Source organism: Xiphophorus hellerii, chromosome 15, assembly GCF_003331165.1.
Source record: "Xiphophorus hellerii strain 12219 chromosome 15, Xiphophorus_hellerii-4.1, whole genome shotgun sequence".
Taxonomy (NCBI): Eukaryota; Metazoa; Chordata; class Actinopteri; order Cyprinodontiformes; family Poeciliidae; genus Xiphophorus; species Xiphophorus hellerii.
The window spans coordinates 12,591,130-12,607,384 of record NC_045686.1 but is presented as its reverse complement, the minus strand read 5'-3'; the positions used below and the strand labels follow the sequence as shown (position 1 = coordinate 12,607,384).

Genomic DNA, 16,255 nt, shown 5'->3' with positions numbered 1-16,255 from the left:
CATCTATAGCCAGCTGTTTGGTCCGTTGAATGCAGGTGGAAACTTTCTTCAGACCAGGAAGTATACTTCACCATCATTGATTTTTTTATTTAGTTTCCTTTCTGAAGAGATCCCCAAACCTGCTGATTTAATATGCCCATTCGGGTCTGAACCACTATCTATCAAATTACCGAGCTTCAAACTAATATTATCCAACATATAAATGGCTAACTTTTACCACTGGTTTACCATTATGCGCCAAAGTCTCAGTTAATTCTTCACCAATTCTTCCAGAGACGCAGCTAAAATGCCCGACTCTGGCATTCAGATTAAAACAGGAAACATCCCTATGTATTTGTTTCCATCATTAATGCTACGCTTCAGTGGGCACCTTAAATTACATTAAACTGAGACGGCACGTTTCTGTGTTCTAAAGGAGAAAAACAAAAAGACTAATTCTGCTGAATGTCTGAACATGATATTGGGAACAATCCAGCCATAAATAAAACGAGTGATTCAGCAGAGATGAAGCTTAGAAAGAAGAGGGCAACACGAACAGCGGCGAAGATTTGCTCCGGCCAATAAAAGGTCACGATCGTTGGAGTGTGGAGGGCAATCAGAACGTTTTTACATCTCAAATTAAATGTCACCAAATGAATTGTGGAGGTAAATGTAATAAAGGTAAAAAAAAAAAAAAAAAACATTGATTAGTTCGCTTTATTACTGATGAAAACGCTTTACATTCAACATCATATTAGAAGCAATCAAGAACATTGTATCACACAATTACTCATAAAAAAAAACTCATGTTAGTGCTTATGACTACCTTCCTGTAAATATCTGCAACCCACTAGATATCTAAAAGTGTCGCAGGTCTGAGCCACACAGCACCACTTGCTAACTTTACATGCCTTCATCCATCACTAGCTCCAGAGAAAAATGACAAATGATGAGTCTCCAGTGGTGTGACACGTCCAGAAATAGTGACTCAGTCATTAATCATAATGGATCTGATGGGAGAGGCTGTGGGTGAGGTCTGAGACCAGATAAGCTGGGATTTCTCAAACTGACAAATGCCTAGCAGGGCCAAATGATCTGCTGCAAAGTGCTAAAGTTGTCACTTTCAAGTACGATGTAAAAGTATAAAAATATGAGTCAATGTGAATGATCTATGTTCATTTTCCATTTATCAAGATTTTAGATAACTGGAAAAAAAAGAGAACCTTGGTAGGTCTGGGAGAGCTGAAGGGATTCACAGCTCAGGTGGGAGAATCTGCATATTCTGAATGAATCTTGCCTTTATGGGAGAGTGTTGAAAGAAAGAAAGGAAGTTCAATTTTCTGTTTGAACAAGCAGCTTACACAGCAATCATGTGGAAGGGGGAGTTCTGTTCAGGTGAAAACAACATGAAGCTTTTGGCCTATATGATAGGAAGGTGGGGTTAAATATCTTGGGAAGAGTGGACTTCAAATTATGGTGGAGGTTCACAGCTAAAGAGTCAGAGCTCATTCTTCTGTTAGAATTGGCCAGTTTCCAGATCTGAGTCCAATTAAAGGTGGCAAAACTGGAAGGTAAAACCATAAAAGACTTGCGACTGCAGTGAAAGAAGGTTTTTACAAAATATTGACTCTAGGGTGCTGGACAGAAACCAGACTGTTTTTGGTAAAAAATAAAATAAAAATAATAAAATAAAATATAATAAAATAATAATAATAGTAATAATTTGCTGTAGTGTGGCAAAAATGGGAAAAGTTTGAAATAATTTGCAAGTACTGTGGAACATTCTAACAAGAGATGGGACAAGATTTTTGGTCTGTTTATGGAGCAATAGCAGCAGATGCTTTATAAAACCACTTGGCTTTCACACTCGCTCCTTTCATATACATTACATGTTAACAAATTGCTCTGTTAGTTAATAAAATCTCCTTTTAAACCAGTAAAAGAATATTCACAATCAAAAGCAAAAATTATGTGCTTTTAAAAAAAAATTTAAAAATCAAGGCACTTTTTAATCCAGTTAGCGCCACCTGCTGGACATGTAGTATCAATCACAGCTGCATCTTCCAAGTATTTGGTCTTGTCATCAACATCAGTAAGTGCTACTAAACGGTAAATGATCAACTCATCCTTTTCAACATTAGTCTGAGCATTTGTTAAGTTGCTGATAGGAGCAACTTTACTGCTGCTCTGCTTTCTTGAGGACCCACACCTCGTTCCTGCGGTTGGTCAGTTTGAAGGGGCTGTCATACCCGGCCGTGTAGTACGGCTTGTCGACAAATTCGACGCCGTCCCTCTTCAGGCTCTCCAAAAGCTTCAGCAGCTCTTCCCGCTTCATGTTGTCATTGGAAAACCCACCATAAGTCCTGGAAATAGGATCATGAATTAGAATTTAAGCCCTTTATATTTGCGCGGCTCTATCTAAAATAAAAATAAAGATGCACATTATTTGAGCTTTTTTTTTTTTTTTTTTTTTACCAAAGAGGTGATTTAATATTTGGTATGTACAATAGATCTAAATTAAGGTATTTCACATACAAATTAGCTGTAATTGGGCATAAACCTGTCCACTAGATGGCAGTAATGTGCTTTCAACATCAACCTGGTTTGAGTTACAAAGGTTAGAAACGCCAACTTGACTGGAGGTTTGATGTGAATGATGCAATACTGCTTGATGCGGGCATAACTATGGGTTAAACTGACATATTTTAGCCCTCCATGTGTTTCTATTTCATTATTATTAAAATTGTCTTATTATTATCATAATTTATGTCATTTTTTCCACCTTTTTTATTCCTCTCTCAGTTTATCATCATGTTTTTCTCTCTATAAATATTGTAGCGTCTTCAATCAAATATCTGTACCAGATATGCCATTAATTCAATTAAGTCAGCTGTACAAATCAACAAGTGACACTGCATGGCCACCAGACCCACCATTCTATTTGCCAATGCTATCAGTACACGAGACATCCCATCTGCATTTTTTGCTTTTTGCCAGTGTCTGTTACCTAACGTATGCAGTGAACTCTTTCCGGTCCTCCAAGAACACATCGGGGTCGGTGGGCTCAGGTGGGTTTTCCTGAAGCTCATCTGGGATGTAGAAGGACACGGTAAACTGAGATTCGCAGGAGGGGCCGGCTCCAGGGACCACATGGCACGTGACTGGTGCGGTCATCTCCACCTTGGCCTCTAGACAGGGTTGAAAAAGCATGCAACAGGTGCCCGGTTTGAAATGTGACGAGCTTTTGTTGGGGAATATCGGGTTCTGTTGCTTGAATCAAAACTTTGGTGTAAAACGATCCCTGACCAGATGGTGGATTGAAAACACTAAACCCCGTGTTTACAGGTAGAACTCTCCCGCTGATGCAGACTTCAGTGTAGAACAACACAAACAATATATAACATCATCAATAATGCTACTGCAAACTGCTGAGTCACACAAAAGCAGCACTGCTGCCGCAAACTGCTGAGCAGGAACTAAAGTGCCCTTTCTCTTGCATTTATTCATCAACTTCTTTGTCTTGAGCTGCAGTTTATCTGCAGGTTTCTTCACTTGACTGGTTCTTTCTAATTAACTGCCTAATATTCTGTAAAGTTAAGTGCTTTGCATAAGAAAAAAAAAACAAACATCTCTCAACACTGGATGCACAAAGTTGCAATAAAACATGGTGGCTTATCCCCCCGCTTCTCTGTTCATGTGTCAAAGTTTCACACGGACTCACTGTTTTTGTTGTTGCCCTGAATGTAGCGGAAGAGCCTGCGGAAGCCGGTGCTCGTACATTCATCGCCCTGCATCCCACTCACAGTGGTGCTCATCCACCTAGTGGGATGGTAGGTGCGGATCTCGTAGTCCTGACCCTGTTAAACAAAGACCCATAATCATAACTTAGAGTTTAGGCTGGTGGTGTTTTCACTTCTGGGCTATGCATTTTCTTTTCAAATGATCACAATATCATAAATGCTTCTCTAAAAATAATACATGGTTAAAGCAGTTTTGGATTTTACGGCTGTGTACACTTTTTATATTCATTGTATGTAAACACTCAATATAGTGACTGCATGATTGTCAGTGTTTACAAAGCAGACATTATGCATATATAAAAGTTGTATATAATAGTAAATACAGTATATTGATACAATTTTGTTGTTCAAATCCCTTTTTCCACCAAAACTTATTTTTTTAAACTAATTTATTTATTTTCATAGAACAAAATGTTTGCAATAGTATAAAAACTCATTATGTTGCTTGGTTAATAGTGCCATTCATATTTGATCTCAATGTTTTAGTCAACTAAAACAAGGTCCCTCTTGAAAATGAGATCTAGATCTCAATGGGGTTTACCTGATTAAATAAAGAAATATAAAAAATATAAACTAAAAACAATTCTATGTACTATTAATAAGATCTCAATGAGATATTAAAAAGGAAAAAAATCCCCAAACTGCAAAATGTTGCATGTCCAAGGTGCATATTTACCCAATAGTGACTAACTAAATAAAGCCTGTTAGGATTACTGTCATATGGAGAAATAGAAACGGTAATGGTTCTCATTTTTATCTGAGAGGTTCAGTCAGTGAATGTGTTAAGAGATAATAAGAACAGCTGTTGAATCATGTAACTGTGGACTGTGCTGAGTTCATCTACATCACCCAGAAAAGCGGTCCCATGACAGACGGGAGGACAGAGCAGTTAAAGGTCTGAAGTTCTGGTTTTATGAGCCAACTGAGAATAATTTACCTTCGCCTCCTCTGCTGTGAATTTAGGACTCTTCAGTCCGGTGGAGAAAAAAGCTTGTCCCAGAGCTTTCAGCATGACTGACGGGCAGCTGCTCCTCAAATAAGAGAAAATCCTCAAATCTTCAGCTTCCAAACTCCTGCAAACAGCAGAAGATCTAAGAGTGAACGCGTACAAAAGGAGGTTACATCATCAACAACAACGCCTTGGTGTTGTTAATAACAACACCAAGGCGTTGCTGGTGTTATTAAGCATCCTTCACATTCCCACCTTCAGATATGTCCAACTGTTTCATTTCTAGCATTGGTGCAAAAATAATAAAGCAATTACCTATCGATAAGCGCGTTTGATCCTCTCCACGGTGCGACGAGCAATGTGATGTTTCACAACAGAACTTCCTGTCACCGACCTCTGACATCTGATTGGTTGAGTGACTCAAACTTCAAAATAAAAGACCCGATTGTTACATATGTTCAAAACGAGTTATTATGAAAATGAGTCACAGAATGAGTTACAAAACTGACGATTTTGGCAGGTTTAAATTTTATGTTACTTAAAAATGGTTTCTTGGTGCAAATATAAAATTGACAATTTTCTTCATAAGGCTTTTGACAAGAATTAACTTTTGATCAAATCATTGAAAATGTAAAAAACATTTCATTCAGTTTCCTCAACAATGGTAAAGATGTGTTAAAAAACCTTAAACAAGGTTGTTGTGGAGACACTTTTTGCTGCATATGCTGTCAATATGGAGCAAGTTCAATCTAGGATCAAATTTTCTTGTAGTTACTTAAATGGCCTGTTGTCTTTCCTTTACCATTATTATTATTACAGATATTATTGATCCATTCAGAAGAGAGACAGAAACTGGGTATTATGAAACATCACATTTATACCTTAGGGACAAAAAGCGATGGATCACTAAAAGTTCCACACACATTCTGGCTCTTTTAAAAAAAACTGTATAAATTTCAAATAATGCTCCACTCCAGCTACTTTTCTGTTTTATACATTAGCGTTGTAAAATTTTTCATTGAAATCGTCTCCTAATGTGGTATTTATTGACCCCAGTAAATAAATACATCAAAATAATAGTTGGATTTTTCTAAAAATAACTAGTATTAGATTATTTCACTGCAATAAAAAATACACCTATTTATAGATTGTACCATAAATTATGGAGGGCAAAACAGGTAAAAATGAAGCTCTAAAATATCTTTGATTATCTGACTTTAATCTAGTTTCACCAATGTGTGGTAACAGTGTCATCCCTTTATTCGCTACTATTTACATCTAATAGCTTGAGATTTCACTCAACAGAAAAATAAATACATTGCAGCATTTACAAAAATTGTCAGGCACAAAAAGCAAAGGAAATCAAATTTAAAAACAGAGTTTTAGGCCACACACAGTGAGCTGCTACAACCAGGCTGTAAAAAAGTGAGGAAAAAGCAGAGCTGCGGCTGGTTTTAGTATCCAGCTTCATCTTCTGTGAAGAAGACGAGTCATGGCATTACAGCAGTTCTAAAAAAGGCTACACTGACCATATAGACACTGATGCATAGTTTAACTCCATCATTGGTAAAGTGATGTATGAAAGCACAGCAAAGTATATCACCCATCAAGAAGTTGAGAAAACACAGATGCACAGGAGAGGTCAAAGCATGGTAAAAAAAAGCATCATTTTCATTGTCTCCATATTGTTGTGTAAGGCAGTATGATTCAGTGTAGTTCACTGAGGGGGTAGGAAATAATGAGGAAGCAAACTGGTTCAAAGGACAGCCAATAATTCATACCTTCAGTTAAAAAAAACTTCCCTGAAAGTCATCAAAGCAAGGAGCTTGATAGTGGTCTTAAAGCAGTTTAATGAATGAACAATAAGTTGAGTGGCCACATAAAAAAACGTTTTATAATCTGAAGACTTTATCGTCAAATAAATAATGATCAATGGATCACACGGCCTTTTCCAAGGCGCTCCATCACTTTGTGCCTCAGAGGACGGTCTGCAGCTGACGAAGCTCTTGAAGGTTCATTACTGGTGATGTTGATGGATGAAGGTTAAAAATTCATCTTTGGACAGTTTCTCTGGGTCTGTTCGGGTCTGAGAATCGTGGACGATGACCCCTTCCACCCAGGCCCAGAAGAGTCGCTCAGAGTGGCAGACGCTGAAGAATTAAAACAAACCAGATATTTCAGAAATTATCTACTTTTATTACATTTATTTACTTACTGTCTTTGATTAGGCTTCTATGTAGATGACCACCAAAAGGTTGTGCAAAGTTATAAGCGGAAGGAAAACAACACTTGGTTTTAAAAGTTTATCACAAATAAAAATGTGGACTGCAAAGCTCCACTCTGGAAATAATGTTTTCCTTCCACTTTACTTTCTGTTGTTCTATCATCACCAGTTAAAGCTTTTAACACTTCACACCCCTTCATCTTAACCGTGTATTGACACTTTTGCAATGTATTGTAGGACTGAACAGAAAGGCGTATACATACCGGAAAGGAGCAGCAGCATTTGGTGGCATACCATAAGTCGATTCCTTGGTTAACTTGTTATAGAAAAACTTCTTGTTTGAGTTTTTGCTGAATGCCATCATCCACGGCTCTGAAGGGCAACAGAAAGAAAAACAAAGTTTTGCTTTTATTATTTATATTTTAACACATCCACTGCTATATACTGAAAAGCACAAATACTCACCATTGACAGTTTTAATGATATAGAGGCCTGTGGGAAGGAAGTGCCTGTCATCTCTGCCGGTGTAGGACAGACGAGGGACGCCTCCTGAACTCTTGGTCATCTTCATCTCTAGTCTGTTTGAGGAAAAAAAAAAGATCAATTTGCATCGTTGGAGACAATTTCTTATGAAAACAACTAAAATAGCACTGATCTTAAAGAAAACAGAGAAACCCTATTATTACAGGTAGCCAATGGGAGATCAATTTTTTACCTGACAAAGATTTTCTCCATTTCCTCTAGTCTGTAAACTTCCTTGACTCTGGTTGGGAGAAAAAAAAAGCATGTGAATATTTACTTTATAGTACCAGGGGCCACTTAAATTAAAATAATTTGGCAGCATGACTTCAATTTCAAATTTGAGATAAATTTTGACAATAAAATATAATGTGCTCGTAATTTAAGTTTGACGTTTTCCAGTGAAAAGTGAAAGAAGTGGTAAAAATGGCTGAATTTGGTACAGTTGTCACCTGATTGGGTTCATGTCTGTTCTGCTGGGTTTTGCCACCGCCTTCACAAACTTCTCAGCCATCTGGATTCTGCAAATTTTAAAAACACAAAGCGTAAACAAGAACATTGTGGCCAACAGTAACATCTCTCAGCTCTTTTCACAGTTTTTTTTTAATTGTGGTGGATGTCTGCAGTACAGATATCACTTGAGGGGCCAAAAAAATACATGAATGTTCCCAACAAGAGAAACGTTCCGATTCCTAAAAATGCTTTGAGTGAATCCAAAACGAACAAAATAATGTGTTTTAAAGATAAATCCAGATAACTTTGTAACAGAGCCAACATCTTACCGCTGGTTGAAGTGCTGATCTCTTACATCAGTACCATTAAGAATCAGTGCATCCATTACATGGACAGCACTGATTCTGCGCTGAGCTTTACCCTGAGAACCAAACAGATGGTGTTATATTTGATTCAGATCTTTTTTTCTCTATTTGTTTTGTTTTTATAAACATTAAGATTCGGCCCGGTTCTCACCTCCCCTTTCAGTTCTTGAACAATCTCCACACTGAGGAGTGTTTCCCTTGGCAACTCCAGCTTAAAATTTTCCATTTTCTTCCAGCGCAGGGGCATTTTCCCGTCCCACGTGTATATCTGAGACTTCTACACAGTCAGATAACAGAGAATGAGTTTTAAAGAAAGCACATAGTTAGCACTCTGCTATTGCTCTTGATATAAATAAATTATACTGGAAGCCCTGTCCCTTCAGACCTACCCCCAATGCAAGCAGGAAGATCTGCTCTCCACCTCCCACAATGCACCTGTAGTCAAAGATTTGTCGCAGCTTAGCGAGCGTCTTGGAGTCTAGAGGCGTTATCTTGCTCTGGAACGCATCAACATCTGAGTTCTGAGGCACAACACAGGAAAGAAAAATCCCTTTAAACACAACAACATTTGATCTTTTTCAAGATTTTACATAAAAGATAAAAATATTTCCACATCTTTCATATCAAACCTTTGTCAGCTCATAGAATTTGGTTTTTGGGTCGGATGAAGAAGGAGCGACTCTAGCCTTGTCTGGTACCTAGAATCAGAAACCAGTTAACTATAAGTGACAGTATAAAACAACAGTTATGTGAAAAAAATAAGAAAATGAATTATTCATCTCTTTCCAAAGAAATATTTACATATTGATGTCTATTGATATTAATTTCTCTCTGGAAAAGAAGGTGTTCAAATTACAGTAAATCTGTAGAGTTTACAGTTTCTCCACTCACCCCCCAAAGCTTTAAGCACTCCTTCCTGATGTCAGCTTGTCTCGGCTCTGAGAGCGCCCTTTAAATATGACAACAGCCACTGTCAGACATGACATTCATCTGATTATGAGTTAACACAAATATTGCACCCAGTTGTGTTTGCTTACGGGTCCATGACGAAAGCGTGGATCTTTGCCAAGGCCTTGATCTGGACTACACAGAGGCTGAACTCACAGTAGAACGCAGTCTTTGTCAGGAAAGTTGTTAAATAAGCAGCTGGTGCAACATGTTGAAAACGGCGTCCCTACCTCTCATTGGAGTTGACCATGAACTGGAAGAAGTCTGTGTCGTCCTTTATGATGCTCAGTGGAACCACCTCTGTAACATCAGTGTCCCTGTTCCTGAACTGGTTCAGTTTCAGGTTAATTTTGAACATGTACTCTCTGACCGCATCCGAACCTGGTTTCAGACCGCGGCACACGATGTACCTGAACATCACACGAAGGCAAGACAGTAGCTTCTTTACTTAAAGGAGGAAATTGTATCACAAATACTTGGCCAAAAGCAGAAAAATAGATTGACAAATTTTCTTTAAGTTTAGTGTTAGGTCAATCTTGCAGACAGAACTGGCAGCGACAGACGACAAGCAGGTTGTTGATGGAATCAAACTGCACTGGCTTAAACCATACATACCTGAGAGAAGGTGAATTTTTTGGATATATAAAAATAAGACATACGTGCATGTTTTTGTATTTGTAATAATCATTTATGGTTTTTAGCATAACATTAAAAGAACTAAAAAGTATTGATGACTCAAGGTCAAAATTATTTATACAGCACATTTCTAACAACTCACACTGGGAATAGTGCTTTAAATAATGTGACCAACACTTGTGGCTCAGGTTTCCAATTAAAAGCATTCCTAAATTTTAAATTTCAACTCAGCTGCATTACAATGGTGATTAATATCTAGACCAACTGCTATTTTAACAGGAAACATAAAACTATAAAGAGATAAATAGAATTCTGTAAGCCATTAAGTATTAAGTCCAACAATCCCCCCAAGCAGTGGTGACAAAACCAGCCTTAGATTACCTCTAGATCTTAGTCTTGTAAATCTTTTATAAGGTCAATGTTCAAAGCTACTGTATGTGGCAAAAGTTTACAACACTTCAAATGCTCTAAAACCACTATTACTTTGACCTTAAAACATCTGGAGTGTGCGGGTCAGTATTTCCTCCAACTTATTTAAGTAAAAGCTGCAGTCATTGGTTTTGGTCCCATAAATTAGCACTGAACTACACTCAGTGGGGTTAAAAACAAAGTAAGTAATGGCGTCATTGAACGAAAAAAGATCCATCAGACAGCTGCAGTTCATCCAAAATGCTGCTGCGTGATTCCTAGCCAACAGAAGGAAGATGAAAAATACCTCAGCGAATCTTAAATTGTTACAGCCATAAAAAGGCTGATTTTGAAACTGATCTATACAGAGATTAATTATCTTGAGGCTTAAATACTTCTCAGGTATGAGCAATCTAGATGTCTCATTCCTGAGTTCAACACAAATAAACTCGTCTGGATCATTTTGTCACTGAGCCCACCTCTCAGAGTTGGCTGGCCTGCTGGTGACGGGTTTGAAGAGAGAGATCCTGTCGAAGCAGAGGTAGAGCAGGTACACCAAACCCACGCTGAAAGGAGTGAAGAGGTCAAAGGTTTTACATACAAAATGTCCACCTGGAAGGAAAAGGAAAAAATAGATTTCCTTAGAGAGAGCTCCACTAATTTGTTGAGTTTTCTGAAAACATTTAAACACACTTGTACCTGTCCTGAGAGTGGAGAGGGCAGTGAGGAATTGACAGAGCAGCAGCTGCTTGGTGAGAATCTCCTGGATGTTCTCCTGGCCCTCCACAGAGAAACCCTGCCAACCACAGAAATCACATCAAAACCGATCACCAGCTGACTACACTGAAAACACCAGGCTTACATCATGCTTCTGAAACATGTGAAGAAAAAACCTCAGGCAGTTACTGCTTAGAAGTCGTCTTACCCCGTCTGCCATGAGGAAATGCAGCCCCCTTCTGTCTGTGTTCTCCATGACAAAGTTACGAAACGCGGTCACGTTTTCTGGCAGAGTAATGTCGCCATCCCCGTCCACTCCACCCTCACCTGAGACACACACAGCACAGGTCAAGTTTCCACTGAATCATTTATGATCTCAAATATAAGATGCCTCTCTTCTGCCCTCCGAGACGTGACGGTTTTATCAACACACCATAGTAAGGCTCAAACAACTCGCTGGGCGCTGCGTAGAAATCCTCCAGTTTGAAATCGCACGGCCCTCTCAGCGTCATCCCGAAGCCTTTAGCGTGCCAGCGTTTCCTCCACAGGATGTACTCTGAAAAGCCACCGGGCCCGGCACAGACGTCGCCAAAGTACAGAAGCTCGCCCTCGTGGTCCTTCATCCGGGATTTCTACACAATATAAGAGAGTTTATTTGATCAATGTGTTTATGTGGGTCTGCGTTTTGTAACCAAAGTTTCAATACAGTGTGTATTAGGTGTAACACGCTCACCCCTTGAGAATCCTTTGGATTAGTGAACATGTAGTCAAAGCAGTGATCGATGTTGGCCATTTTCATGGCTGCTCTGAATACAGAGGAAAAAGTGATGAGATGACAAAACAGGAACAATTTTATACACAACATTCCTTGCTTTTCAATATTTTTATGCCATTAAAATTGTAATTGTGGTATAACTGTTTAATTACTAAAAGTAATAAAAGTGATTACATTTCCAAATCCAAATGCTTTCAAGGCATTTGGATCTGTCATAGTGGCTACCGCTGTAACATCTTTATAAACCTTGCTTCACTGTTGTAGATGTCCTTTTGGGCTCAGAATTGTTTATTTTTCTTTTAAAGAAAACATAAATCAGCAGCTTTATCCTACTGTCAAAATCTCTGAAGGAGACTTCCCATACTTGACACATCTTAAAGGTTTCTACCTATTTATAGATGGCAATTCTCTATGAGCACGGCTTTTACACTTTCATTCAATATTTTCTCACATGCTGCATTCAGTTGAGAATATAAATGAAAAAAAAGGAGAACGTTAATGAACATACAGCTTTGATCTTTCACTGAGTTGTAATATGATTAGTAAAAATTCATATTTTTAAAAATGAAAATCATTTAAATTACAACATTTCTTCCATAACTGTGACAAATGAGATAGTTCTATTTTGTAAGTATGTTTTGTAACCTAAAAAAAAACCCTATAATTTGGAGTTGTACAAAATGAGCCTACACAATGGAGCAAAAATACAAAAAAGATTATTTTAACATTATCTAAAGTTTAAAAAAAGAGCAGCTAGTGATTTGCAGCATAAACCTTTACCTGTTGAGAAAGATTCCTCCTCTGATCGTCTCATAAGGGTTCGAGCGTGTTCGGGCTCTCCTCATCTCCTCGCCCTCCAGATCATCAAACACCGTCTAGATACCACAACATTTTGGATTAAGATGAAAAAAGTACCCAACACCATGAAAGTTTCGCAATAATGCATAGAAGAAAAAAATTAGCTAAACATCAAAATTTGGGATTTTTATTGAAGGCAGCTTTGGTTTGAAAAGTTTAAAGATTGAAATGTTCTTTGTAGATGAAATATACATAAATTATCAGGACAAAACTTCTCTTTGAGTTTAGTACCATAATTAGTTAAGCCGCTTTTATTTCCTTCAGTTCTTATATTACATCAGACATAATAAATAACTGGTATTTTCAATATGACCTTGCACCGTAGAAGCGTGTGAAGAAGATCTTCTGTACAAAACTCTGTTTCATCCTCAATCTTTAGTTTTCTCTGCCCAGAGATAAAACAAAGACTTAAATTTCAATAAAGCAAAATACAAGAATAAAAGTGTCAAAGCTGATAAATGTTGATAAATTACCGGTCCCGGAATCAACCAGTCCCTCAGCTCATCTGCATCTGGGATCTCTGTGGTGCATTCTGGAAACCAGTCGACCTTCTCAGTTGCACTGGGCTGTGAAGACAAAGTTGAGATCTTTGTTCTAACAAAACATGTCTAACATAAAAGTGGTGAAAACAAACAAAAGGTGAGCACTGGTTTTGCTGACCTCTGGTTCATCCTGCCAGTCAACATTGAGTTCTCCCTGGAAACCCTGCAGGGTGAGCCCCAGGCCCCTCCTTCCACGCTGGGTAGAAGCCTCTACGATCTCTTTGCGCCCCTGGCTGAACTTACCCAGACCTTCTCCTTCTCTAAAGCCCATTTTTGCCTGTGGAAGAAGACATGATAGAAACGTTATTAAAACACAGGATTTAATGCTCTTCTGAACAATCTTACTACAAAATAGTAAGATTTCAGAGATCTCAAAATATCAAAAAATATAATGAGGTTTTGATTTGATCACCATGAGCTTCTGCGACACGCTGTTGTACATGGAGAACTTTGAGGGGTTCTGAGCGGAGTCGTCATTGTCTTGGGCATCAAAGGAGGATGCTGATATGGACGGCATAGAGAAGCTCGGCCTGTGATCCTCCTGGTCACTGAGGGAGTCATTTTGGCTCGAGTCTGGACAAGAAGACACATACAAATAGAACAATAGGTGTGTGTCAGTCTATAAATTTTAGGATATTATGTCTTTTTGTTTAAAAACATCTGGAATTGACAGATCCAGGGCAAATTTAGCTCATCAAATACATACTGAAAACGTGCAAAAAGCACACATAATGTTAGTCAGGTTAGCACACAATGAGCACTTACTTAATTCTTTTAAACTGCCAACGCATTTTGTTTGTTAATGGTGAATATAAATGTACTTACCTTGTCTAGATAATGACTCTTCATCTGAGCTGCTTTCATCGACCCGCCTCTTTGTCCCCGGCAGAGGTGAATATGTTGCATCTGCTCTTCTTTTCATTATTGCTAAAAACAAAACAGAAGAGCGACGGTGAAAGCAAAAACTGCTGCAAGTGAATGTGATGTGAATCACCGTAAAAAAAAAACAAGATCTTTAATGGGATTACACCTTCAACAGATAAACACCAGGCCAACAACGAACAATTAAGAATGGAGGTTTTAATCTGTTTCACTTTGCAAAATTATGGATGAATATAAATAATCAATTGAAATTTTGAATATAAACACAGCAAAACAGACATAACTGAACTGGAAACACTTTGCTCATTATAAACTTGTATTATGTAAAATTATATAATTTCCTGCTCCATTTTCCACAGTACTATTCAGATCACAGTTAGGAGGTTGAGTGTGTAAATATGGGGAGACACAATTGGGGACTGTCGTTCTGATGCAGAGTTAAATGAAGATGCACCAATTTATTGGCCAGTAAATTACCCAATTTCTCCTTGATTGGATCTGACCTGTGACTATAATAACAAATACAGAAAATTTTGATTCATGTTTAATTCATGTTAAAATTTTAAATTTAAGAATTCACATAATAAATTTTTATGGATATTTTTTGAGTTTTCATGAAAGCAAGGTAGTATTTTAAATCTAACCATCTGCTATGTTTGATCAAAAAGGATGTACTAGTTATTTTCTAGGGTAAAAATAGTTAAATAAATGTAATTTTAAAAGGAACAGCATGTGTCTAATATTTTTTCAATAATTGCAACTACAGAACTGATACTTTAACAGTAAATTTTAATTTAAAATTTTTGTTAAGGCCGTTTGTGTTGCTTAACTGTAGCTAAACAAGGAATAAAAATCGCCCTTCTCCCTCAAATTCAACAACTTCAACATCCCTGCCAGGAACTACACACAAACAAACAATCAACACTTTCAAATGCAAACCATTACCTATCGATTATGTGGTAAATGTATTGAGTACAGGCCCATGTCAGTCTCCGAGATATGTTTTTGTAGAAAACACCAACAGGCGTAAAAAAATTTTTAACGGGCTACTGCAGTCTGTTTTCAATGAAATGAAACTACGCAGCATTAGCCGTTAGCGTGCAAATGTTAGCCAACTATTTTTTGTTTTACCAGCTCGGAGGGGGAAAAGCCTCACTCTTCTGAGGGGAAATAACACCGACTGGGACTTACTGTCATAAATGTTTCAAAACGTTCGAATAACAGTTTTATTTTGAATAGAAAAATGTGCCAAAAAAGCAGTTTCTGAAGTTAACATTAGCCCGCTCTCCGTAATCAGAGCGTCCTTCTTCTCAGACGGACGCATAGAGATGACGTCACTTCCGGAAGGCTCCCAACACAACAGCATGGAGATCTTTTTAAAAAAAAACTGAGGTGTTTTGTTCTTACAGCGTGTTTATAATTTAAAATTTTCTCTTCCTTATATTATTTCTCAGCAGTGTATCAAGGGTAAATGCTCGTATGATGTAGCAAACATGTTTACAGCGGTTTTAAAATACTGCTTGGATACAAAATGTGTTTTAAATACTGTAGTTTCTTGCCTTGTAGTTTTTTATGATACGTATTTGTAATGTTTGGGTCGTAAGAATAATTTTAAACTGCAACTTGTTTCTTTTTTACTTTGAAAATTACAAATTGCCTTTAAAAAATATTCATAACACTTGTATTTGGGAAAGTAATTGAATTTAATTATTGAAATAAATTAAACTTTCATTAAAATTGAATGTATTTAATACAAAGAGCACTTACTTAATTTTTAAAGTGGAAGAAATAAATATATTTTACTTACAAACAGAAGTGCTATATGTGGCAAAACTCTAACACCTCAAACTCAGTGTCCCCACACTGAGTATCACATATTGTCAGCATCATATAATGCTGTCCTTGCCTTGCTTTCTTCAGCAAGGACAGTAAAAGTAATCATGATTAATCGGTAAATGGATGGGCTTAAATACAGAACAATTATGAAAAAAGTAGTAATAATAGTAACTTGTTAGAGGCTGCAAAAACTTAAGGTCTGAGTGGAGATTCAACCGTCAGACTAAATATACAGCCAGAGATACAATGGACTATTTCAGATCAAAACTTATCTATGTTATAGTTGGCTCAGTCACAGTTCAGACTAGTTCCCATTAAAGTATCTTGATGATTGTGGTTATAACTAAATGTCAAAAAGTTAATG

At 37.5% G+C, this 16,255-nt stretch overlaps 2 protein-coding genes across 5 annotated transcripts; both read right to left on the bottom strand.

The window, feature by feature from the left end:
• Window positions 1-678: 678 nt before the first annotated feature.
• Window positions 679-5,165, bottom strand: hebp2 (heme binding protein 2). Of its 2 annotated transcripts, none has more exons than XM_032585756.1 (5): window positions 5,044-5,165; window positions 4,717-4,852; window positions 3,701-3,836; window positions 2,987-3,167; window positions 679-2,342 (listed from the first exon to the last, which is right to left on the bottom strand). In XM_032585756.1, exons 2-5 carry the CDS (start codon window positions 4,789-4,791, stop codon window positions 2,156-2,158), a joined length of 579 nt encoding a protein of 192 aa, XP_032441647.1. In that variant the 5' UTR covers window positions 4,792-4,852; window positions 5,044-5,165; the 3' UTR covers window positions 679-2,155. The 2 variants fall into 2 exon arrangements, with proteins under 2 accessions (XP_032441647.1, XP_032441648.1); XM_032585757.1 differs by having other exon boundaries at window positions 4,717-4,870; window positions 5,044-5,139.
• Window positions 5,166-5,926: 761 nt separating this feature from the next.
• On the bottom strand, window positions 5,927-15,358 carry cmtr1 (cap methyltransferase 1). 3 transcript variants are annotated; one of them, XM_032585752.1, is made up of 24 exons: window positions 15,001-15,358; window positions 13,999-14,100; window positions 13,586-13,746; window positions 13,292-13,450; window positions 13,105-13,197; window positions 12,945-13,016; window positions 12,554-12,648; window positions 11,732-11,804; window positions 11,432-11,630; window positions 11,207-11,325; window positions 10,981-11,077; window positions 10,761-10,893; window positions 9,468-9,647; window positions 9,327-9,383; window positions 9,181-9,238; window positions 8,919-8,987; window positions 8,679-8,810; window positions 8,441-8,566; window positions 8,254-8,345; window positions 7,924-7,992; window positions 7,668-7,715; window positions 7,418-7,530; window positions 7,216-7,324; window positions 5,927-6,878 (listed from the first exon to the last, which is right to left on the bottom strand). In XM_032585752.1, the coding sequence occupies exons 2-24, from the start codon at window positions 14,093-14,095 to the stop codon at window positions 6,746-6,748; spliced, it is 2,484 nt and encodes an 827-aa protein (XP_032441643.1). In that variant the 5' UTR covers window positions 14,096-14,100; window positions 15,001-15,358; the 3' UTR covers window positions 5,927-6,745. The 3 variants fall into 3 exon arrangements, with proteins under 3 accessions (XP_032441643.1, XP_032441645.1, XP_032441644.1); XM_032585754.1 differs by having other exon boundaries at window positions 15,187-15,358; XM_032585753.1 differs by having other exon boundaries at window positions 15,247-15,358.
• Window positions 15,359-16,255: the final 897 nt, after the last annotated feature.